Source organism: Sinocyclocheilus rhinocerous, unplaced genomic scaffold, assembly GCF_001515625.1.
Source record: "Sinocyclocheilus rhinocerous isolate Xijiao unplaced genomic scaffold, SAMN03320098_v1.1 scaffold3407, whole genome shotgun sequence".
NCBI classification, from domain to species: domain Eukaryota; kingdom Metazoa; phylum Chordata; class Actinopteri; order Cypriniformes; family Cyprinidae; genus Sinocyclocheilus; species Sinocyclocheilus rhinocerous.
In genome coordinates, this window is record NW_015653079.1 from 45964 (window position 1) to 68806 (window position 22843).

At 38.8% G+C, this 22843-nt stretch overlaps 1 protein-coding gene across 1 annotated transcript in view; it reads right to left on the bottom strand.

The window, feature by feature from the left end:
* Positions 1 to 1116: 1116 nt before the first annotated feature.
* The window catches only part of LOC107715569 (mitogen-activated protein kinase kinase kinase 12-like), a 46103-nt gene continuing 24376 nt past the window's right edge, over positions 1117 to 22843 (bottom strand). The window contains exons 7-14 of the mRNA XM_016521714.1: positions 19314 to 19422; positions 16846 to 16955; positions 16001 to 16117; positions 11766 to 11885; positions 6990 to 7650; positions 3775 to 3842; positions 2971 to 3256; positions 1117 to 2672 (exon numbers count right to left, since the gene is read on the bottom strand). Coding sequence (XP_016377200.1) covers positions 2556 to 2672; positions 2971 to 3256; positions 3775 to 3842; positions 6990 to 7650; positions 11766 to 11885; positions 16001 to 16117; positions 16846 to 16955; positions 19314 to 19422 — 1588 coding nt within the window. The 3' untranslated portion in view covers positions 1117 to 2555. The remainder of the gene's footprint in view (positions 2673 to 2970; positions 3257 to 3774; positions 3843 to 6989; positions 7651 to 11765; positions 11886 to 16000; positions 16118 to 16845; positions 16956 to 19313; positions 19423 to 22843) is intronic.

Consider the following 22843-nt stretch of genomic DNA (forward strand, 5'->3'; position numbering starts at 1 on the left):
ATCCCTGGGTATCTAAATCAGGGGGCAGATATCCTGTCGAGACAGGGGCTGAGGCCCAGGGGATGGAGGCTCCACCCCGAGTGGTGCAGACGTGGCCGAGGCTTCGTCTGTACGCTTTTCCCCCAATCGCTCTGCTCCCGGGAGTGCTGGAGAGGGTACGCCGGGATTGGGTCCGTCTGTTGCTAGTAGCCCCGTTCTGGCCGGCCCGAGTATGGTTCTCGGACTTGGTGTCCCTCCTCGACGGCTCTCCGCTGGAGATTCCGATCAGGAGGGACCTCCTCTCTCAGGCGGGGGGCGCCATTCTTCACCCCCGCCCGGAGTTATGGAAGCTGTGGGCATGGCCCCTGAGGGGGCACAGCTCCTAGCATCTGGTCTTTCAACTGAGGTTGTTGAGACTATACTCCAGTCCAGAGCTCCCGCCACTAGGAAACAGTACGCCTTGAAGTGGAAACTTTTAGCTTCATGGTGTGGACAGCGACTGCAAGACCCAGTCAACTGCCCAATACAATTCTGGAGTTTCTGCAGGAGCGATTCTCCGCAGGGTTATCTCCCTCCACTCTGAAGGTATACGTGGCGGCCTTAGCTGCTTACCACGCCCTTCTGGGTGGTCACCCACTTATCACTCGTTTCCTCCGTGGCACCCTGAGGCTGAGGCCGGTACAGCGCACTAAGGTGCCCTCATGGGACCTGGCTGTGGTTCTGGAGGTCTTATGCAATGCCCCCTTTGAACCCATAGAAGAAGTTTCGGTCAAGTTGCTCAGGCTCAAGACCATCTTTCTCCTCGCTATTTCCTCACTAAAAAGGATCGGGGATCTTCAGGCACTTTCTGTTTCGTGCCTGGAATTTGCTCCAGGCATGGTTAGGGCATTCCTTTACCCAAGGGTCAGGTATGTCCCTAAGGTGCCCACTTCTTCACCAGGGGCCATAGTACTTCAGGCATTCTGTCCTACTCCGTTCCAGGAAGTAGGCCAAGAAAGGCTTAATATGCTGATTGTACACGTGCTTCAGAACGCGGTCACGCAGGGGCGTTCCCAAAGCGATTCTCAATGCAGCGTCTCATTCCCTCGGGGAACCATGGTTACATACGTAACCTAGAGACGATTTGCATCTATTGAACCATCATCATTATCATAAATACATTTTCAGTGCAACATGAGAAAGTGATCATGTCCATGTATATAAACATCCTACTGTAAAGTGCCTACAAGCAACACAATATTATTACACATTCAAGGTAAAAAAGGTGCAAACATTTCTTTAGATGTATAAAAACAATTGATTTAAAAATTTAAATACATAAAAATGTATATCATGCATTTGTTCTTCGGGAATTTACCCTTCTCAGACCTACATCTGGCAAGCTAAAATTCATATACATTAAATTATTGTCATTTATTCGTTTTACTTTATTTTTACAGTGCAGAAAATAAAAGTGCTTTCTTCAGATTAGGTTGAAATGTACATATTGCATGTCCCTATGAAAGAAAAAGTACTGAAAGATAATCTGAGAGGTAAGAGGAGAGCAGACAGCTGGAACAGGTATCTCCGTATCATAAATCATGTACTGTACAATTATATGTGCCGTTCAGTCTGTGTTGTGTATACTTGCATCCAAGGGTTTTACAGTCCTGCACTAGCAAAGCCAACCTGACTCTATATACTGTATATATATATAACTGTACATTTACACACCTGCTGATCTCCAAACCGATCTGAGCTGCCATGGTAGGGTGGCACAAGCACAGGAGAATAGTATAAACTGGACCGTTTTTATTGTGTTTTTGTTATGTTAACAAATAGTTTTCTTTTTTGTTTTCTTAGATTTAGCCTACTAAATATATATTTACAGAAATTCAGGGCATTATAGTCATAATAGAATCACATTTGTATATGCACCTTGTAAATGCTTTGGAAAGGAAGCATCTGTACATAGTAGTGAAGTCAGTCCCAAACTGTGAGCAACTTCATTTCCGTCACGTCTGAACAGATTACTGGGGTGCAGTTTTGGCAAAACTACTTTATCCAGGCTGGAGGACAGAGATTCCTGTGATCAGGAGTTTCATCCAGCACTACATATTCGATCTAGACTCTGACTTTACATCGACTGCTAACCACAAGACTTGGACACATTAACGGACACGATTCTGGCCCACCAGGAAGTCTGTCTGCACTACAACAGCACAAACCTAATGATAACATCATTGCTGCTTATTGGGAATGCCCTGAAGTTTTTAATTGCATTGATCTGTTCACGTAGTTCCTGTAATCCTCATCTCTAGCAGCAGCTTGCCGCTAATCTTGTCTTGCTATATTTTCCGTGGCTACGTCCTGGTCACGAGGCAGTTTACGATCCCAAAGTTGTTATGACCAGTGTGGGAGTATTTGTTCTTAAGGTGGCTAGTCGTTTTGTGTAGTTGCGTTTCTCAGAGGATGTGTGCGCACACGTGTTTCACGAAAATCTGTGTTCGTTTCGCTTTGGTGCAACTAAAAGTGAAAGTGTGTGCTGGTGTGTGTGTGTGTGTGTGTGTGTGTGTGTGTGTGTGTGTGCGTGCGTTTCAGTTTTGAGGACCCTGGCCCCAGCCTCCTGCGCTCGGGGGACGACTTGGCTCTCCGCTCCCTGATTGGTCGAGTTCAGCACTGTCACAGTCCGAGTCCTCACACAACGCGCGAGTCTGGGAACAGGACAAAGAGTGTGATTAAACTCTTGGACATGTTATATATATGAAGCTCTTAAGATTGCCTAAACGAACACAGTCATTAACAAAAACTTCAAATAGAAGGCAGGCTTCTAGAGTCTGGTCCTGGAGGTCTGACCTACACAGAGTCTGTCTGCAAATTGCTTGTTCAGGTGTGTTTGCTCCAGCTAATTTCTGCAGGGCAGTGGACCTCCAGAGCCGGGTTTGGAAAACCCTGCAACATTTGTTTTTCTCGGGGCGATATGTTTTGAAAGGTTTCACACAATACTGGTACCTCCAGGATATTTTGTTCCAGGTCAAAGTTGGCCCTCTCCTGTTCGAGGGCAGCGGCCTCTCTTTCGGACAGAGTAGGGTCTGTAATATCAACAGGGATCTCAGACCCCTGGGAGATGAGGTCATCGCTGCGATCGTCCAGTCGCTCGTCGGTGTTGGTGCTGACCACGTCTGGCGTACCGCTGTGGGAGTGGTCAGTGGTGTGGCCCTCCTCTCCCTCGGACACGGAAAGGTTCTCGGAGCTGAAAGTGGATACTGATTGGCACTTGGTTATACTGGTCGGCCGTCTGCAAAATTAACATTATAGAAAACATACAAACCATTAAACGAGGGAATATTAAAATCAGAACTGTTAAAAACCTAAGAAAGTAATGGTAATGTAAGGTAACTACATGGGTTAGGCTTAGCGGTAGGATAAGGTTTAGTACCTAGTTATTACCCAGTTTTTGTAATCACTATAGTAAGTACATAGTATGTATACGTGGAACCAGACTGTAAAATAAAGTGGCTCCCGTGTCTTCATGGGAGAGTAGTGTCCATCGAATGTGCAAGCAGTAGGTCATCCAGGTACGTTTTGCTTCCCGGTATACTGTCCTAGAGGAACTGGGTTGGGAGACACTGATCTAACAAGTTTCCATAACTGAGCACCTTAGCATGTGTGCTATGACCAGGCATACAATGCTCACCTAGTGGGTGAAAACAAGGCCTTATTTTATTATGGGTGCTTTAAATAAATAAAGCAACTCCTAACTACCTTAGTTCACACAGAAAATACTTCAGAAAGAATAAATGATTATATTCTTACCGTCTCCTTGGTAACTCCACCTCACTGTCCACCTCGCCCTCTTCTTCTTCTGAGGAAACGCCACGTCGCTGGTGGAATTCAACACAATTCATTCAGACATGCTCAATGATTAAGGCCCAATACAGCACTGCAAAAATAACAAACGTAAATTTCACATATGCCTATTTTAACTATCTTTTGCATTTTGATTGTTGCTGTTTTGCTGGGGTTTTTTTTCTTTGTATTTGCGACAAACCTGCAGTGTGATAAATGTATTACTCCTAAATCATTCATTACTCAAATGTACTCTATAATAGGCTCTCCTTTAAAACTACTAAATGTTTGATCATGTGACATGTGCTTCATGTGGTAACATGTAAACTGACTGGTTTGACTCAAGTTAAATAAATGTGAATATCAACTGAATCAACAGTTTACAGTGGGTCTGCTCATTTTTAGATCGGTCTATCAATAGGCTGGTCTAGTTAACATTGCGTGTCACATTCTTAAATACAGGGTTGCCAAGTCTGCGGTTTTCCCATGGAATTGGGCAAATTTTCAACTGTTGCCGCAGGGTTAATGGTTTGACATATTGCATAAATTCTGTTTGGCTGAAAAGCTTGTACTGAAATATTTTATACTCTACCAATTACAAAACTGGGGTAGATGTTAAGTTTTGTGAGGGAGGGCCACTGGTAAGGAGCTTTGAGCTGTGTTTATGATCACTACGATATAGCAGTGGCGTTCCATCCATATAAGCTGCGAATGCTCCACATACCCATGCTGTCTGAGAGAATGAGTTCACAGGCTAATTAATATAAACATGATTATAAGTTGATCCCTTGTCATTTGAGATGTAACTTAAAGCTTAATAAAGTGTTGGGAATAAGTACATAAAATTATTTATTTCTGTAAATCTATGTCAGTTACGGAAGCTTCCGGGCAAGCAGATTCACAACAGCTTTCGCGCCTCTGCTCTGTTGCTATGACTCGTCAGGATTGTTGCGCATTCTCAGTGTTTTGCTGGCATGCACATGATTTCTTGCGCGAGGTAAGCTGTCCGCGAAGCGCTCACTCAAACGGAAAGATGCGCTGTTGCTGCCAGATCTCGATTGCCAAGATTACATTGTGTTTGATGCAAAACCAACTCGACTAAATCAAGTGAAAAAAACAAAGTAATTGTATATTTTCATGCTTTCTCAAGCAAAGCAAATTTTGAAAGTCCACTGAAAACATATCTTGTCATAGATAGACAATGTTAAAAAAAAAAAAAAAGTTTATAAAAATGTATTTAAAATTTTAAATAATAACAAACATCAGGAAAAAAGAGGAAACAATACATTTGTTTTTCATATGCTTGTGTTGCTTACAGTTAAAATCCTTCTCTGATTTTATTGTTGTTTGCAACATTACTTGGAAATATTTTAAAGATATTATTATTTTTTATTGTTTTGCTTGGTCTGTTATTGGAGTAGTGTCACCTGGGTGGGAGTGGGAATAAAATAATAATAATAATTATTCGATGCAGAGACATACAGACTGGGGGATTCCCCCATCTCCCCACCATCTGAATATTACGTATCATAACATAACTACGTGTAAACATTATTTGGCTGTTTTTACTTGGAAAAGCAGTTAGACGTTTATCTAGCATTCCAATAGGCTAACTATGGATAAATCTGAAACGACAGAAGAAGGATTGGAGATGAATTTCATTTACAAATAAGGTAGGAATTGTGAGTCCTTTTAAATCGACACCTGCCATGATGTTTCCCTCTTTAAGTGTGTCCTAAAAGCCGATGAGGAGGGGGAGAGGGGAGGGGGTTGGTCTTAATCTTAGCACTCAGCATACCCAGTTAAAAAAGTCACCGCTCGCCACTGCGATATAGATTTCAATTTGCATAACAGTGACTGTAAAATATGTACTTTAGGTATGGGAATTGCAGATTTTGAGTTTTGATATTTGGAATATGGTCATTGGGCTATTTTTGATTGACCATTGGGCTAGTTTTGTTACGCAGACCTGGCAACACTGTTTAGACTTCTTTGAGCAATCATCACTAAGCAGAAGTTTATTGTTATAGGATGTCCGTGGTCCAAAGTTCTGTAATAAGGCCTCCCCCTTTACAGTTTTTGAAATCAAATTCTCTTTTGGTTAATTTGCACCAGAGTTACTGGAGATACAATCGGAGGCCATTTATTTAGTTTTAATCAGTCATTTCAACACTTCTGTTGTCAAAGAATACTTTTTTATAAAACCGATAGTTCTGGTCCTTGATTCTGATTGGTTGAGCCATGATCAAAGCTATTGTAAATTACTTTTGTTTGTTTGTTAGTTTGTTTTGTTTGTTTGTTGTTTGTTCTGTGTGTTGCTCGGTAACCACTTTGTTGCAAACACAACCGTTTCTGAGGAACTACATTGTTTGGCGGTAGAATAATGTTTTTATTAATATCATTACATTTTATTTGCTTTGTTTTATTTTGTGAAACCTTGCTAATGTCAGATTTTTGGACCTGTTTTGCCCCCGTAGTCCTTCCTGTGTTTCCTTATTTGGTCAAGTTCCTGTCCTCGTTTAGTTTGATTATGTTCCATTGATGTCACCTGTGTTCCCCTGATTGCCCTGTGTTTAAAAGTCCCAGTCTGTTCAGTTTGTGTTTGTCAGGTCTACTTGTTCTCTACGTGTGTTGGCTCAAGCTCCTATTGTGGATTATCTCCTGAGTTTCCTTGATTAAAGACAGTTCTCGTTTACTCGTGCCTCCTGCATGCTTCCTCAACAGCGTGACGTGACAGCTACATATATGGAATAACCATTTTATAAAAGCAATAAGCCCTGTGAAGCCGTGGTTTACAGTGAATTTATAACAGCTAAGGGGCGTTGTTAGGCATGACTTGGAGAAGAGTAAACCACGGCTTCTTGAGGATCATTGCTTTATTATGAAAGTGACTAAACTAAATATAACAAATACAAATGTGTAGTTGGCATGTTAAGCATTGTCCTATTGTTTAAAATGCTAACTGAACCTCTTAATGAAACTGTTTTTTAATTCAAGTCTAATGAGCTCATATTAATTGAGAAGTGATAGAAAAGGTGAGGAAAAATGGTGAAAAACTTAAAAGCAATGGTGACCAGTCATGAGATCTAAGAAATGCACCGTCCCTTGCCAAGTCAAGTCACCTTTATTTAAATAAGACTATAATCAGTCGGTTCCCAGAATGAAAGTAGAGAGATGCGTACCTGTTTGCGTGTGATAGCAGCTCGATACAGTATGGCTGATGGAGTCAGATGACTGCCGCTGGATCCTCTGGGTAATCGCACCGCCCCGCTTCCCTCTTCTCTCTCCTCTCCTACATGAGTTCTGCCCACCGCTCCACTTCTGCCACAGCAGGGTGAATCAGGGCTGCTGGAGAACGGCAGTGAAGCGGCGTCCTCACTCGCCGTGTCGCTTCTGGGTGGAGTCTCGTCCAGACCGGCCCCCGCTTCAGCTCCACCGCCGGGCTCTCTGCCCAGGGCTTCGTTCGTGGCAGCTCCACTGACTCCGCCTTCAGCGCGGCGGGTGGAGCAGAGCAGATCTGGGCTGGACGAGGACAGTTTCAGCGGGGGCGGCTCCAGCTGGCCCTCCCTCATCGCAGCCCCTGAAGCAGTTTCAGCGAGGGGCGGTGCGGGCGTCGTTGTGTTGGGCAGCGGGGGCTCTCTTTCTCGGCTAGCAGGGGCAGAAGGGTGCTTAGGCCCTGACAGATCCCCGCTGCTTCCCTTGCCGCTCCTCCGGTGACGAGTTTTCACCCTGCGGGCCCGGTTAGGTGAGGTAGGTCCTCGGTTTGCACATGGCGGGACAGTCACCTGCAGTACGCCAGCGTCCATCTTGGGGAGAATGATCTCTGATCTCAGGAGGTCAGGTCTGGATATGGCAGTTAAAAAAGAAAGCCATTGGTTAAACAACATACCTTACATTACATATTACAGTGCCCATGTTACAGTGTAACAGCATAATGAGTTATACTAATCAGAAATATTTTGTTGTATTATAAATTGTTATTATATATTATTACTGTATTATATATAAAAACCTGAATGAAAAAAAAAATCTTGGTTATGTTTATCTGCTGATCTGCTATGTGCATCTGCTACTGTCAAAACTTACACCAACATGCAGCAATGAGAATGTAAGACTTGATGCTGCTGCAGAAACCGACATACATAATTAAGCTGATCCCCATAACTGATCTAGACAGGTGGTGCTGGGGGAGGTGGAGGGTTTCAGAGGACCTCTGAACCCCGCAGGACACTGCACCAAAGTAGTGGCTGCTGTTACAGCAGAGGTCAATCAGCTGCTATGTAGTATACCAGTGTTTTCCAACTGGGGTGCCGTCTGTCGAGAGCAGGGGTGCCGTGTAAAATAATCATTTTTTTATATTTTTAAATTGCTAAAATGTTCAAAAAAGCAGCTATTATACACTGAACAAAATTATAAACGCAACACTTTTGTTTTTGCCCCCATTTTTCATGAGCTGAACTCACAGATCTAAGACTTTTTGAATGTACACAAAAGGCCTATTTCTCTCAAATATTGTTCACAAATCTGTCTAAATCTGTGTTAGTGAGCACTTCTCCTTTGCCAAGATAATCCATCCACCTCACAGGTGAGGCATATCAAGATGCTGATTAGACAGAATGATTATTGCACAGGTGTGCCTTACTGACTCAGGAAGATCAGCTGTGACCTGACTTGACTCATGATAATGAACTGTAACTTGACTTGACTCATGACGATCAACTGTGACCTGACTTGCCTCATGAAGATCAGCTGTGACTTGACTTGCCTCATAAAGATCAGCTGTGACTTGACTTGCCTCATCAAGATCAGCTGTGACTAGACTTGACTCAGGAAGATCAGCTGTGACTTGACTTAATTCAGGATTGGCAGCTGTGACATAATGGGGCACTGTTGTGTCCGCCATTTTGCGAGCGGATGCGGTGTCGCGTTCCTCCGTGACACCCACAGTGAATGATGAACCAACAGTCAACAAAGCATAATCCATAAACTGAATGAGTGACGAACGCGGACCCTCTCGAATGAGCTTTGACTTTACTGGCTGATTAATGCCCTCGCAGAAAAAGTCTATCAGGACACAGTCTGGCAGATCAGAGAAATAATATAGATCTAAATACTCTTGTACATAGTCCTCGAGCGTTCGCATGCCCTGCTCGAGGGCTAATAATAGTCTTGCCATATCCATACCTGGTGTGTTAGACCTACCTGAAAAATTAAAAAGCAATTTATTTAATTTGTAGGCCTATCGTTATTTTTTATTTGTGCTATCATTAGTCATTTCTTTATTTGTTCTTACTTTATTATTAACTGCTTAGCCTCCTTGTCATTTTTTATTCAATTTAAAGTTTTAAATCAATCAATCTCGTGCTACTGCAACAAAATTACCCAACTGTAAAATCAAAAATACACTGATTGAGCAAAACTTTGTTTAATTAACATTATAACTAGCTATCTCAGAATGTTTACATATGAATAAAAGCCTACATTAAAATCTGTCATATAAATTGGTCTTTTCATTAGAAATTAGCCTACTGATTGCCACCATTGATGGACAATTTTTTTTTTATAATATTAAAAATATCTGTATGACAGTATATTTTGCAGTTCTTCCCTGCTGTACCGAATATCTATACTTTTCAAAGTATCATATCGAAGTTAGAAATTCAAATATTGTGACAAAATTAATTTTGTAGGGTGCCACAAATTTGTTAACATTTCCAAAGGGTGCCGCGACTAAAGAAAGGTTGGGAAACACTGTAGTATACAATATACTGTATTTGCTAGTAGATTACATGTCAAGGAATGTCCAAGAACTTTCTCTTGACAAATGTTTCTTTTGTACATTTTTTGCAGTAATGTTAGCCTATAATGCAATATGTGCAAAATGCAACAGTTATTATAAGTCTCATCCTTATTCCCCAGAATAATGTTGCTTTGGGACTGCATGCATTTAGGATGTTCAGTCGTGTCCATGTTTATGGAAATATCAAACATACTTTTCCAAACATTTAATCACGTACACATTCTATTTACTTTAGACTTTTTTGAGAAATTACAGTGAAACTGGAACTACTCATATGTTGTTCTATACATACATTCACCTAGAAGACAAACCTCTACATTGTGTAACTGTGTATAAGACACAAAACTTGAAGGGCATGTAATACATATTGTACATATTACTGAATGTGGACACGGACTGTCAGACTCTGTTCCATGTGTTGTGTGTGTCCTGCTCCCCATGTGCCTTCCAATGCCCTTATTTGATTAGTTTCCTGTTCCTCCCCTGATTAGTTTAGTTCATTTGTCCCAGGTGTTCCCCATGATGTGTCATTGCTCCCAGGTGTGTCTCGTGATCCCCTCCTCCTGTGTGTATTTAAAGTGTTCCCAGTCCCTACTTCTCGGTCCGCTGTTGTACGTCTTCCGGTGAAGGTCTTCCTGTGTTCGTCTCCCTTGGTTCCAATAAAGTCCTGTTAAAAGCATTCTCCAGCGTCTCCTCGTCCCTCGTGTGTGTGACATCGTGACAGTAAAAACATTTTAATAAAAAACTTTTTAATTTTAATAAGGCATTAGAAGATGTTGAAATTAGCATTACCCTTTTTTTTTTTGTGTGAATGTAGTTGGAATGGAATCTTACTATAAAGTGTTTCCAAACTAATAATATAAAATGAAAATAAAATGCAGATAATATTTATCCTAAATAAATTAACAATTATTTATCCTTGTTAATATTGAAACTATATTTAATGTATTTTGGGTCATTTTTTGTCATATTATGTTATTTTTCCCTAGTGTCCATGAGCAAGTGTTGCAAGACTGAATTTAGACCCAACTTGGAGTCACAAGTGACCATTTAAAAAACACTGGCATGACAGTTTGCGTATTAAAGTCTTGCTATAACATGTGACCAGATGTTCAGTGTTGTACTTTGGCCTGGGGTTCATTGTCGGAGTTTTACCTGTGATAGGTACTTGATTAATATCAGTATTTTTGTGCCGTCTCTGCTGTCTGCCTGATGCCCCCATCGCCTCGCACAGCTCTTCATGTTGATGAATGGCCTCTGTGTACAGATTAAGCTCAGCAGCACAGAATGAATAAATGATGATGCCATGAATATGGAGATATCATTGACAGCCGCTGTCATTAGACTCCATTGACTTAAAGTCAATCAGTAATATTTCCAAGTAATGTGCTTCATTAGTACTCTGTCCATTTATTTACTTCTGAAATACTTGGCAAAAATAATAGACATTACCTTACAATATGAATAATATCATCCAAAACATAATTATATTATCAGCTTAATAATTTGGCTAAAAAATTAACATAAATCATTTATGCATTCGAGCTTATCGGGCCACAGCTATAACTTCACATATGCACATAAAAGCTGTAAAAATAAAATAAAATTTTATTTTTGTCAACTTAAATGCGATAAACAGGAGCTACTGACCTTTTGTCTCAATGTTTTTATTGACCACAGTGCAAAGTTAATGTGATTTATTAATAATAAATGTTTTAACAGCAGGAGCTGGAATAGAGCAGTTTGGATTAACAACCAGTTCATCTTACTACTAGTAGTACACTGATTGTTGGTATACTTAAAGTTAGAAAAGTAGAAAATGTACTTGAACCTAAATGTACTTAATAAAATGAACTTGAAGTGGAGTATACGTCTGTTTTTGTAAGTATAGCTTCTAAAAAACTCGTGTGTGTGACACCGTGACACGGACAAGGTGATTTTGTACACTGTGTCTCAATGACTAACCTCATGCTATCGCTCATTTAAAATACTCCAAATTCATTAAAATTTGAATCAGGTTAAGAACAAATTCATGTGCGTACATACGTGTTGGGAATTAGGCAGAAATGAATTAGTTCTGCTGTGGATATAAACACAAACTATCCAGGTAATTATTAATAAATGAGAGCTAGTGTGAAGTGATCCTGCCTGTTCTTACCTCTTGCCATGAGGAGGCAGTTTCTGAGGGACGCTTCTCTTCTTGATGAGTTTGTCCACTGTGGTTGAGGGGTGATGTTTGAAGAGACCAGGATATTTCTTATCCAGACACTGTTCCCTCCTTAATCAATAACACAGCAGCATTAGCACTTCACAGTGTTATAAATGAAGGTATCAGGAGCTGATTTGACTGAATATTAATAATCTCCGAGTAACGTGGGAGCACTTTCGATGAATAGGGCACAGAATAGGGCCTAAACATGAGCTCACACAGAAAGGACTGACAGAGACAATGAGAGCTCTGTCTAGATTTATCTTTCTCTGTGGTGGATCATGACTGCTCATAGCTGGTGGAGCAATTCATCGGCTTTATTCCGATAATAATTTTTCCCCCTATACTTCTACTTCTGTATATAGTGCATTATTATTTAATTTAATTTTTTTCTTATATTAGTGTTATATTCTCTTCTCTCTTATCATCTCTTCTGTGTGATTCTATGTATGTCTGCACTATCATGCACTATGTCCATACTTTCTTCTGCACTGGAAGCTCCTGTTGTCAAGTCAAATTATAAAGCTCTTTCTGACTTCTGATAATAAACAAGACTTCATCGCTACAGTAAATACTAGTTACAAAGTCATGTAGTCTGTGATGGACAGATTATTAATAGCTGGTCTATGTGGTAATTACAGTACATCGGTCAGGACATGCAAATGTACGTTTCGTTCATCGACCTCAAATGTGGCTTATCATCTGAAACATGTAAGTAGTAGCATTATTACATGGCTGCTGGCTTTAACATTAACCTAGAAAAATGTGCGCTATTGAAGTGTTTGTGCGGAGTGTGGAAGCTGAACAGTAGTGCGCTCACTGCATGTGTGATCATTTGCCTTTAACTTAAAATACTCCGTCATTTTCGCTCATACAGATAAGAGTAATAATATATAATACATATAATAATACAATAAATATTTCGAATCTGTAAAAGGTCTACTTTCATTTATGTGCACTCACAGTAACAACAAACGTTGTGCTTTTGTAAAATAATGAACAGGGTGAGCTTTCTGCCGTCTAGTTGAACTTGAACATGTCAAAAAAAACAAAAAAAAGAAACAAAACTCTGTGCCACACAAACATGAAAAATATATCTATACAAAATGTCTACTTTTAAATGAACCTAATTCAAATGGAAAACAAATATTTTCAGATTATGTAATCTGTATGAAACTTGCACGTTCACTGTGGAGATGACGAGTCAGTGTCGTCGACTTCATCACTGCAGCCGAAAATACAGAAAACACTAGTTTATCAATTAATTCTTGTAATTTTAAAGGGGTCCTATTATGCTCTTTTACAAAGTCTTGATTTTGTTTTGGGGGTGTACTAGGACATGCTCTCATGCTTGGTGGTTCGAAAAACGCATTATTTTTCACATAATTTACATTATTACAATAACTTTCTCCCCAGCCTGGCACAAACGGCTCAATTAGTTCCAGATTTGATGAAGGCCCGCCTTCCGAAAAACGTAATGTGATGTGATTGGTTAGCTGTCCCAGTGCGCTGTGATTGGCGAACAGCTTAGACGGTGTTTCAGTACTGCCACGCCCCTTGCCAAAGCAGCAAGTTCTGTCTGCTCCGGTATAGATAAGGATGGCGTCAATATTACCATATCAATTTGAGCCGGATTCAGACCCGAGAATATTGAACAAGAGGATCGCACAGAACGTTCGCACGCACGGATATTGCAAGACATATTAGAGTGGTGACTAGGGTTGGGCCGATAGACAATGGCATCCCCCCGCAATCCGCCGCATCCCAATACCGCTTTCGGAAAGAAAATGAGGTGTATACGGAACCCGAACCTCTAAAGGGAATAAATACGAGATGGGAGGACAATATATATTTCAATACTTTCTCTCACAGTTATATCATTCGGTAATTATACTGTAGGCCTATATAAATTGCGGTCATCGGGGAGACGCTATTATGCCTGGCATGGAAATTGCTTTTGAGTGCACGATCTCTTTTTAGTTTCACTTTCACTTTCGAGATTCACGTTTGCACGTACTCTGTTTATACTATGGAGCAGCAGTACTTACCACACATTTTACAAGATTAGATGTTTTGTCAGTGGTGCTCAGTCATCTCTCCTACTTACTATGTTTATGTGGTAAGTGAAATTTTAAGTACTGTAATGTAACAAGGCAACCGTTAGCAAACGTTATTTGTTTTCCGTGCCTTTCTGAATATGGATTCACGCTTCGGGCACACCCCCCACTCGCTGAAAAATAACTGCGTTTACTATGTACAGATAAGTACATATCTTAGTGCTGCGTTCGACACCATAGATCATGACATACTCATAGATCGATTACAAAACTATACAGGTATTCAAGGGCAGGCTTTAAGATGGTTTAGATCCTACCTGTCCGATCGCTACCACTTTCTTTATTTAAATGGGGAGTCATCTCAGTTATCACCAGTAAAATATGGAGAACTATAAACACTATTCCCCTGCTTTAACACATGAGTGTGATGTGAAAATGTGTGGTGAACTGTTACTGCAAAACTCTACACACAAATCCCTACATTTCTCAGTGCTTACACCATGTGGTAATTTAGAAAGCACTAGCATTAAATACTGTTCACTCAAGTCAGCACAGCTTGAGCTCAATTAGCAAACAATTACCCAGGTGGAAACACTAAGAGTCAAAATTGAACACACATCAATCAGATCCTTCAATAAATAGATAAAAGGGCCCGAATCAGTTCACTGAGCTTTGGAACAATGGATCCACAGATTGAAATTTGTAACTTTGTAGATCTTTTTTATGCCCAAACATACACACTACACACTGACTAAAATTCAAAAAGTGAAAAAGCATAATAGGACCTCTTAAGGCACTCTTTTGTGCTGTTTTTTTCCCTGAAGCATTCATTACCTTTACTTCTACTGTGTCAAGCTTTATTCGTGCTCTTGAGCGCTGATAGGCTACAGGCAATTAAAGGCTCATTATTATGAATTACATGGTTTATTAATATAAACATGCGATTAGTCGACTAATTGCTTAAAATGGACAACTACTAGTTGACCAGAAAAATCTTTAGTCGTCTTTTTTTCTTTTTTTTTTTTTAAACATAATATTTTTCTAGATATAAAGCAGGTTAGCTACTAAATAGAGCTTGAGTGACCGAACGGATTTGAAGCGTAGCTCAGGCAGACCACTGATTGCTACCCTATTGATTGCTACCAGCTGATCAATTACTCTACCTACACTAATCAACAACTGTATTTAAGACCATTCAAACTCTTCAGTCTGCCGCACAGACATCTGCACCCACCTCCACAATACAAGTTTGGGTTCTTCTAGAACTTTTATTACTGAATTTCATGTCACTCCCTTTATTTAGTAATTGCTGTATTTCTGCATATGTGCGTAGTTAAGAAATATTTAGTTATTGTCAGGCTGGGGGATTCATGCCTAAAGGATGTATCTTAAAGGGGTCATATGATGCGATTTAAATTTTTCCTTTCTCTTTGGAGTAGCAATGTCATATGACCCCTTTAAACTGTCTTGTATGTTTAAGAGTCAAATTCAAGAATTGCCAATAAATGTATTATTTTCAGAAGTGGTCCTGACTGAATCACTTTTCATTCACATTTTTACTGTGGCTATTTTGTTTTCTGGAAAGCATGACATTAAACGTACAGTTGACAGATTATCAGACACTGTCAGAGAATATTAATTCTGTGTTGAACATATAATGCAATCATCTGCAATTAAAGACCAATTCAAGACGAACTGAAGTGACCAAGAGCAGAGTGATCTGGCCAGGTAACTGTGTGCTGAGCTACAAAACACTGTTTCAAAGCGCCATCTAGTGCATATTGAGTGACACACAACAAATGTATAAAATTTCCAATAAGCATGTCTGCAAGATTCTGTTTTTGACTGATTGCATTTTTAAAGGCAGCATCTGTACTTCCTCAATACACTGTATGTAGCAATAACAATACTATAACTTTATTGGGTAACTTGAAAACTTGCATCCAACAAAAATATCTACAGAAATGTAATTGTCTTCTATGGAATAGTTCTTATATTATTTGGTATTTTTTAAATGTTTTATTTATTAATAATTACAAAATAATAGTAATTATTTTATAGTCATATTAAACGGGTTAAAAGAAGTGCTACATGTGTATGTTTTAGGTGTATATAAGTGTGTTTTACCTGAGCAGCTCTTTCTCTTTGAGCTCCAGCTGCAGCATCACGGCGTTGAGCTCCATGTACAGATTGTTGGCTCTCTCCAGCTTTCTCTCGTAGTGTTCTCTGATGTCAAGAGCATGCCTGTTAAAATGAGTCAGACAGACGTCATGCTCAGTAACGGACACAAGGTCACGCTGCAAATGCCCACTGCTTTATTTCTTCTCTCACTGTAAAAATACAGTTATTGTGTAAATAACTACACAACGAGTCACCTCATCAAATATTCAGCCTATGTCATAATAGCATGTCTCAGTCAAAAAATGAGTTAGGTTACTGTGATCAATTGCGATACATTCATTTTCAACACTTTATTTTACATTGTCCCAATGTTCTTATGCGTAACTACATGCAACTAACCCTAATCCCAACCCTATAGCAAGTACATGTTGGTAATTAATAATACTCAGTACTTAAATGTACAACTACTGTACATTGTAACAAGGACAGCTTAAAACAAAGTGTTATGTGCATGCATCTGTTGCTGACCTGAGTTCCTCTCGTCGCCGGTTGATCAGCTCTTCATCCAGACGGTGAAGACACGTGCCCTCTGACTTGATCTTCTCATCAAAAAATGAGTTAGGTTACTGTGATAAATTGCGATACATTCATTTTCAACACTTTATTTTACATTGTCCCAATGTTCTTATGCGTAACTACATGCAACTAACCCTAAACCCAACCCTAATCCCAACCCTATAGCAAGTACATGTTGGTAATTAATAATACTCAGTACTTAAATGTACAACTACTGTACATTGTAACAAGGACAGCTTAAAACAAAGTGTTATGTGCATGCATCTGTTGCTGACCTGAGTTCCTCTCGTCGCCGGTTGATCAGCTCTTCATCCAGACGGTGAAGACACGTGCCCTCTGACTTGATCTTCTCAAAGTGTTGCTTGACCTCCTCACGCCACTCGGCCTGCACTCGCATACAGAGATCTCAGATCAGCATCAGTCATTATCTTTTGCTTTAACAACACTGTTTAAAGGGCTAATGATGTGGCACTCACTTTTGTCCTTTCTATGAATTTCTAAAAAAAATTTAACTCAGTGACTTGAATGTTAGCCTGATGTAAAATGTTTTATATTATTAAAGCATGAAGTCAAAAATGTTTTAAAGAATTTCTTTAAAAGAAAATTTGGCATAGTTTTGTGTTATATGTATAGAAATTTTTCACAAAATCCCATCACTTTTAAATATTTGAAAATTGTACTGAGCGTGCACTTGTAGTACTTCAAATTTTAAAAGTACATTTAAAAGCAACTTGGAGTTAATACCATATTAATGAAATTAAAGGGCACTTTAAATAGAGACACTTTCATGACTATGTTTGTTAGCACACTTAAGTACACTTCTAAAAAGTGCACATTGCAATAATGTCAAAGTAAAATATTTTCATATTTTTTCTATATATCAAGTGGGTCAAGCTAGCCACTAATTACTTTTCATTCAAATTGTATTGCAGCTATTTTGTTTTCTGGAAATCACAGCATTAAATGTATAGTTAAATTATCAGACACTGTCAGAGAATGTCAATTCTGTGTTGAATGTATAATGCAATAATGGTCAGACTTTAGAATAGGGAAGTAGGCCTATTCACTATTTATTAAGAGATTAATTAAGACTATTAATTACACTCACAATTAATTAAGAGTTTCCCCTTAGTAAACTCCTGCTGCTTATTAATAGTTAGTAAGGACGTTGTTAAGTTTAGAAATGTGGTAGGTTTAAGGGATCTAAAACATGGTCATGCAGAATAAGGCATATGCTAATATGCATGCTAATAAGCAGCTAGTGAGAATTGGTCCTTAAAACAAAGTGTTACCACAATAATCTACAATTAAAGATCAATTGAAGATGAACTGAAGTGACCAAGAGCAGTGTGATCTGACCAGGCAACTGTGTGCTGAGCTACAAAACACTGTTTCAGAGCGGCATCTGGTGGATTTAGTGACGCACTCAAAATCTGCTTTACTTCTAGTTACATTCGAAATCATTGTTTTAATAAATTTGGTCATTTTTAATTAAATCCACTTATTTGATGAGTTGACTTGCATACAAAAGCCAGTCAATATTGCATGTAATATAGTTAATATAGATTAAATTTGTCTTTAAACTTAAAAAATAAATGTATGACCAATGTTTCAATAGAAATGACTTTATACCATAAATGCTTGTCAATACATTCAGCAGTAATTTTTAACCACATTTCAAAGAGAATGGAAGTTATATGAAATTAGTCAGAAGCACTCTGATGTTCAACTAAATGCATTTAAAATGAATTGAAACTACAACACATTACATGACATGAAATTGTCTAAAACATTACATTCAGTTCATACTTAAGTCTATTCTAGAATGTATATTTCTAGTATGTTGTTATGTATGCTCTTCTAGTATGTAGCATGACGAGACATGTTCAGTTCAGATCAGGGCTGGACTGGGGTTAAAATCCGGCCCACGAGTTCCCCGTGAATGCTTTGCTGGGTTACAGGGCCTTCAGTTGGAGTAAATAAATGAATAAATAAAACAGGACAGAAATAAATAATGATAGATATTACTGAATTCATGGCAAATGCAACAACCTTTTTTGTCACAAAGAAAATTGACAGTAAATCACTGATTTTGAGCTAGAATGCAGTAAATTGACTGCTATTACATTCTGTCATCACTACAGAACCTTTAATGTTCTCATATCACACGACTCTGAGTGGATCAAGAGACTTGCACTGTTTGGTCCCGCTCTGCTTTTGCGCGCGGCTGGCAGATGCATCGGTAGCACCGCTTCACACTTTTGGAGCAGGCTATTTGCCTTTTGCAGTTTGGCATGCGCTGTAATTTAAAGACAGCGCCTAACATGGGGGAGGTCTCCCTTGCTTCGGGAATGTCTCAGTGCTCCCGATGGCCAGTACATGCCTGGTTCAGAGTGTCGTGACACTCCAAAAACTTAAATTATAGTAATAGTAATTCATGATTCTCCTAAAAAATACTTTTTACCCTGAAAAATACTGATTAAAATAATTGCACTGTGTCAGGGAAATATACTATAACATTTTTCATAGTGGTTACACTACATGACATTTTTTGCAAAAATGTCACTTTCCTTAAAAATGGTGAAAGCATTTTTAAAGTGCATTTCCAGGAACCTCGCAGGTGTTTTGAACTAGATTCTCAACATACTTTGTCTTGTTCCATTTCTAGGCAAACAGAAGTCCATACTCTCTGTTTGGCGACTCATGACTGGTGTGGTTGTACAGAGGTGAACGAGCGTCTCACCTGAGATCTGAAGTAGGTCTCCTGCGGAGTGGAGAGCACGTCTGCAGACGCGATGTCCAGATGCAGCAGAATCTGCCTGAACGACGGCCTGCTCCTGGGTTTGCAGTTCCTACACACACATATTAGCATTACAAAAGTCACTTACAAATTACCACCAGACACTTACACAGTCTCCGCTTGTTGCATCTTTTCCTTGACATTTTGCAGAGAGATAATCTATTTCCACATAACTCTTTCTTGTCTTCCTTTTTTTTCCCTCTGAAAAAGTACACTTTAAGTACACATTGAATGAAATATTTTCGGACACTGAATTGCATGTAAATGTATTATAGTTTAAATTTATATTAAATGTAATTCGCTGAACTTAAGTAGGACTTCAGGACATTTTTATATATAATTTCATAATTACTTCTTTAGTCTTTGAAATATGGTTAAAGTGTACAGATGATAAACTAAAATATACTTTAATATCATTTCTGTTGAACTTTGCATTTAAATATATGGTAACACTTTACAATACGGTGGCACTAATATGCATTAATTCATGCTTAACTAATGCACAGATAATCACGAGTTAATATTTAACTCACGATGAACTAAATCATTTATTAATAATTACTACATCAGCAACTAATGAACATTCTGTATGATTCATAGATTAAGTAAGCTAATGATTAATTAAAGCAAACAACTGGACGTTGAAGTACAAAACTTTGACCACTGCGGTAATTAACACATGAATTTACATCATTAGTTAATATAATATGTTATTAGGGAACTAATACATTATAACACATTTAACTTATAACTATTTATTTATTATTTAATCTATGAATCATATAGAATGTTCATTAGTTGCTGATGTAGTAAGCATTAATAAATGGTTTAGCTCTTCATGAGTTATACATTAACTCGTGATTATCTGTGGATTAGTTAAGCATGAATTAATGCATATTTGTGCACCCGTATTGTAAAGTGTTTCTGTAATATTAAAGAACACACTGCAGTTACAATTATATTACATGTGCTTTAGTATGTTAGTCAGCACATCAAAATAAGTGTACTTTTCTAAAACACGACAAAAGAGTATTAAAACTTAATTATTTTAAATGCACTTTGAAGTAAAACTTTTAATTTGACATTATTACAAACTGCATTTTTTTTAAGTCTATTTTAGGTGTTTAAGAAACAATAGTCTTAACAGTGCATTCTCTGTAAGTTCACTCAAGTGGCTTTTTTCCATTAACATGTTATCTGCTGTACAGTTATAAAATCTACTACAATTGCACATTCAGCACACTTTCTTTCTTTCTTGCTTGGTTTCTCACCAGCACTGTCTGAGCAGGATTTTGAAGCCATCAGGGCAGCTTTCAGGAAGAGGAAGCTGCAGGCTGTTGTTTCCCACGCCCCATATGATAGCGGAGGAGTCCACGTCTTTATACGGGATCTCACCGGTCAGCATCTCCCACAGCACCACACCGAACGACCTGCGGACGCCACACATCACATCACTGACAGCTGCACTCATCTCCTGGACTCCAGTGTGTGCTATGTAAGAACGCCTCCGTTTGTTGTAAATTAGGCTCATTGTAGACAGCACAATATTCAAAAGACTTGTTTCTTTTATGACCTCCATGGAGGCTTGAGCAATAAATCCAGCTGAAGAGAAACACGCCAACATTTGTGATTATATTAGACAATGTGGCGTTTCTCCACTGCCACCACTGCCATAGAGGATGACGTGCCTCACACAGGAGTTCTTCTGCTCATGAAAGAGTATGACCACAATTCCCACAATTCACAGCAGAAGACTGGCAGGGAGGATAAGACATGCAGAAGTGATGTGAATGAGATCTTGCAGCCAACATTGTTCGAAAACGTAAAAAGTGCTCCTTTATAGGTCACTGTAAAAACTGATTGTAATTTTAATGGTAAAAGACTGTAAAAATGCTACTTTACAATTTTAGTCATTTGGTATATTAACAATATTTCAGTTGATGAACTGTATATTTTATATATTTTTTACTGTAAATATAAGTTCAATCTGTAAAACTGTATTCTTTTTACACTAAAGCTCTGGCAGCCACATATGCCTGTTTTGCATTGATTTCACAGAGTTTTTTTTTTTTTTCAGTGTAAAACAGCTCGTCATGTCACGCTGATAGCCTCGTGAGCAGCGCACCGACATTCCGGAGTTCCAAGTTCGAATCCCGGGTCGCGGACCTTTCCCGATCCCACCCCCCTCTCTCTCCCACTTCACTTCCTGTCTAAATACTGTCCTATCACAATAATAATAATAATAATAATAAGGCAAAAACGCCAAAAATAAATCATAAACAAATCATAAATAAAAAAAAACAGCTTGTCAATTGGGCAGCACCCTCAAAAGGAAGACTATGTACCTTATCTACCCATAAAAGGTAGGGATGTAACGATATTATCAATATCGTGGTATCACGATAGCAAAACTGTCTCTATATTATCATGGTCACATGACGATATGAAACGGCAAAAAATGTAGTTATTAAAATATATTTAAACTTCTTATTCTAACATAAAAGGTTTTTAAAGTTGTGTTTTGGGCCATTATGCTTTGGCACAGTATCTGTCAAACAAACTCAAACCGAAAGCACAATATGGCCTAATCCCTTAATCAAGTCTGTTTGCGCTGAGCGTTTCAAAGCAAAAAAGTTCAAGTTCGCTTTCAAGTTTCAAAGCGAAGTTCAAAGCTGAACTTCGTTCAGATGATCAGCTCGAGATCCGGTGTTTTGCCGCACCTCAGAACGGCTCCGTTCACACTGAATGAATGCAGTGAACTCGTTTATTTCACATTCTGTGAGTTTAGCGCACGTTTGGGAACGCAACAGACACCAGTTATGCTTTTTCTTCATATCAGATGATTACAGCGTTTCACTAGATTTGTAGTGAGACGTGTTTTTGTAAGCCTGTTTTCACTGAAGCTGGAGTTTTCCTTCAAAATAAAAGCTTAAAAGTGCAGTGTGAATTGCTGACAGCTAGCGGTTTAAATGCAGTCCAAATTCTAAATATCTCTCAAGTGTAGAAATTAGGAAAGAAGTATTGTAATGTCCTTACTGCAGTGTAAAGCAAAAATAATGTACCTATGAAATATTCATTTTCATTTATTTTACAGTACAATTGTTTTACAATATATGGCTACTACTGTCATTGTTGTTGTTATTATTATTATTATTGTATTCTAATTTGATTGGCTTTCTAAAACACCAATTTGAATGTAATTTAGACTGAGACAGTATACCACAAATAAAAAGAGGGTTGAGTTTTTTTTGTTAAAGGGGTCCTATTATGCTTTTTCACTTTTTTAATTTTAGTCAGTGTGTAGTGTGTATGTTTGGGCATAAAAAAGATCTAGAAAGTTACAAATCTCAAAGTCCACTCTAAAGGGAGATATTTTGTTTTTTAAAAATCCATTTTCAAGAACTACAGCAAACGGCTCGTTTGGACTACAGCGTTTGTTTTCCGGGCTTTGTGATATCACAAAGCGGCTCATT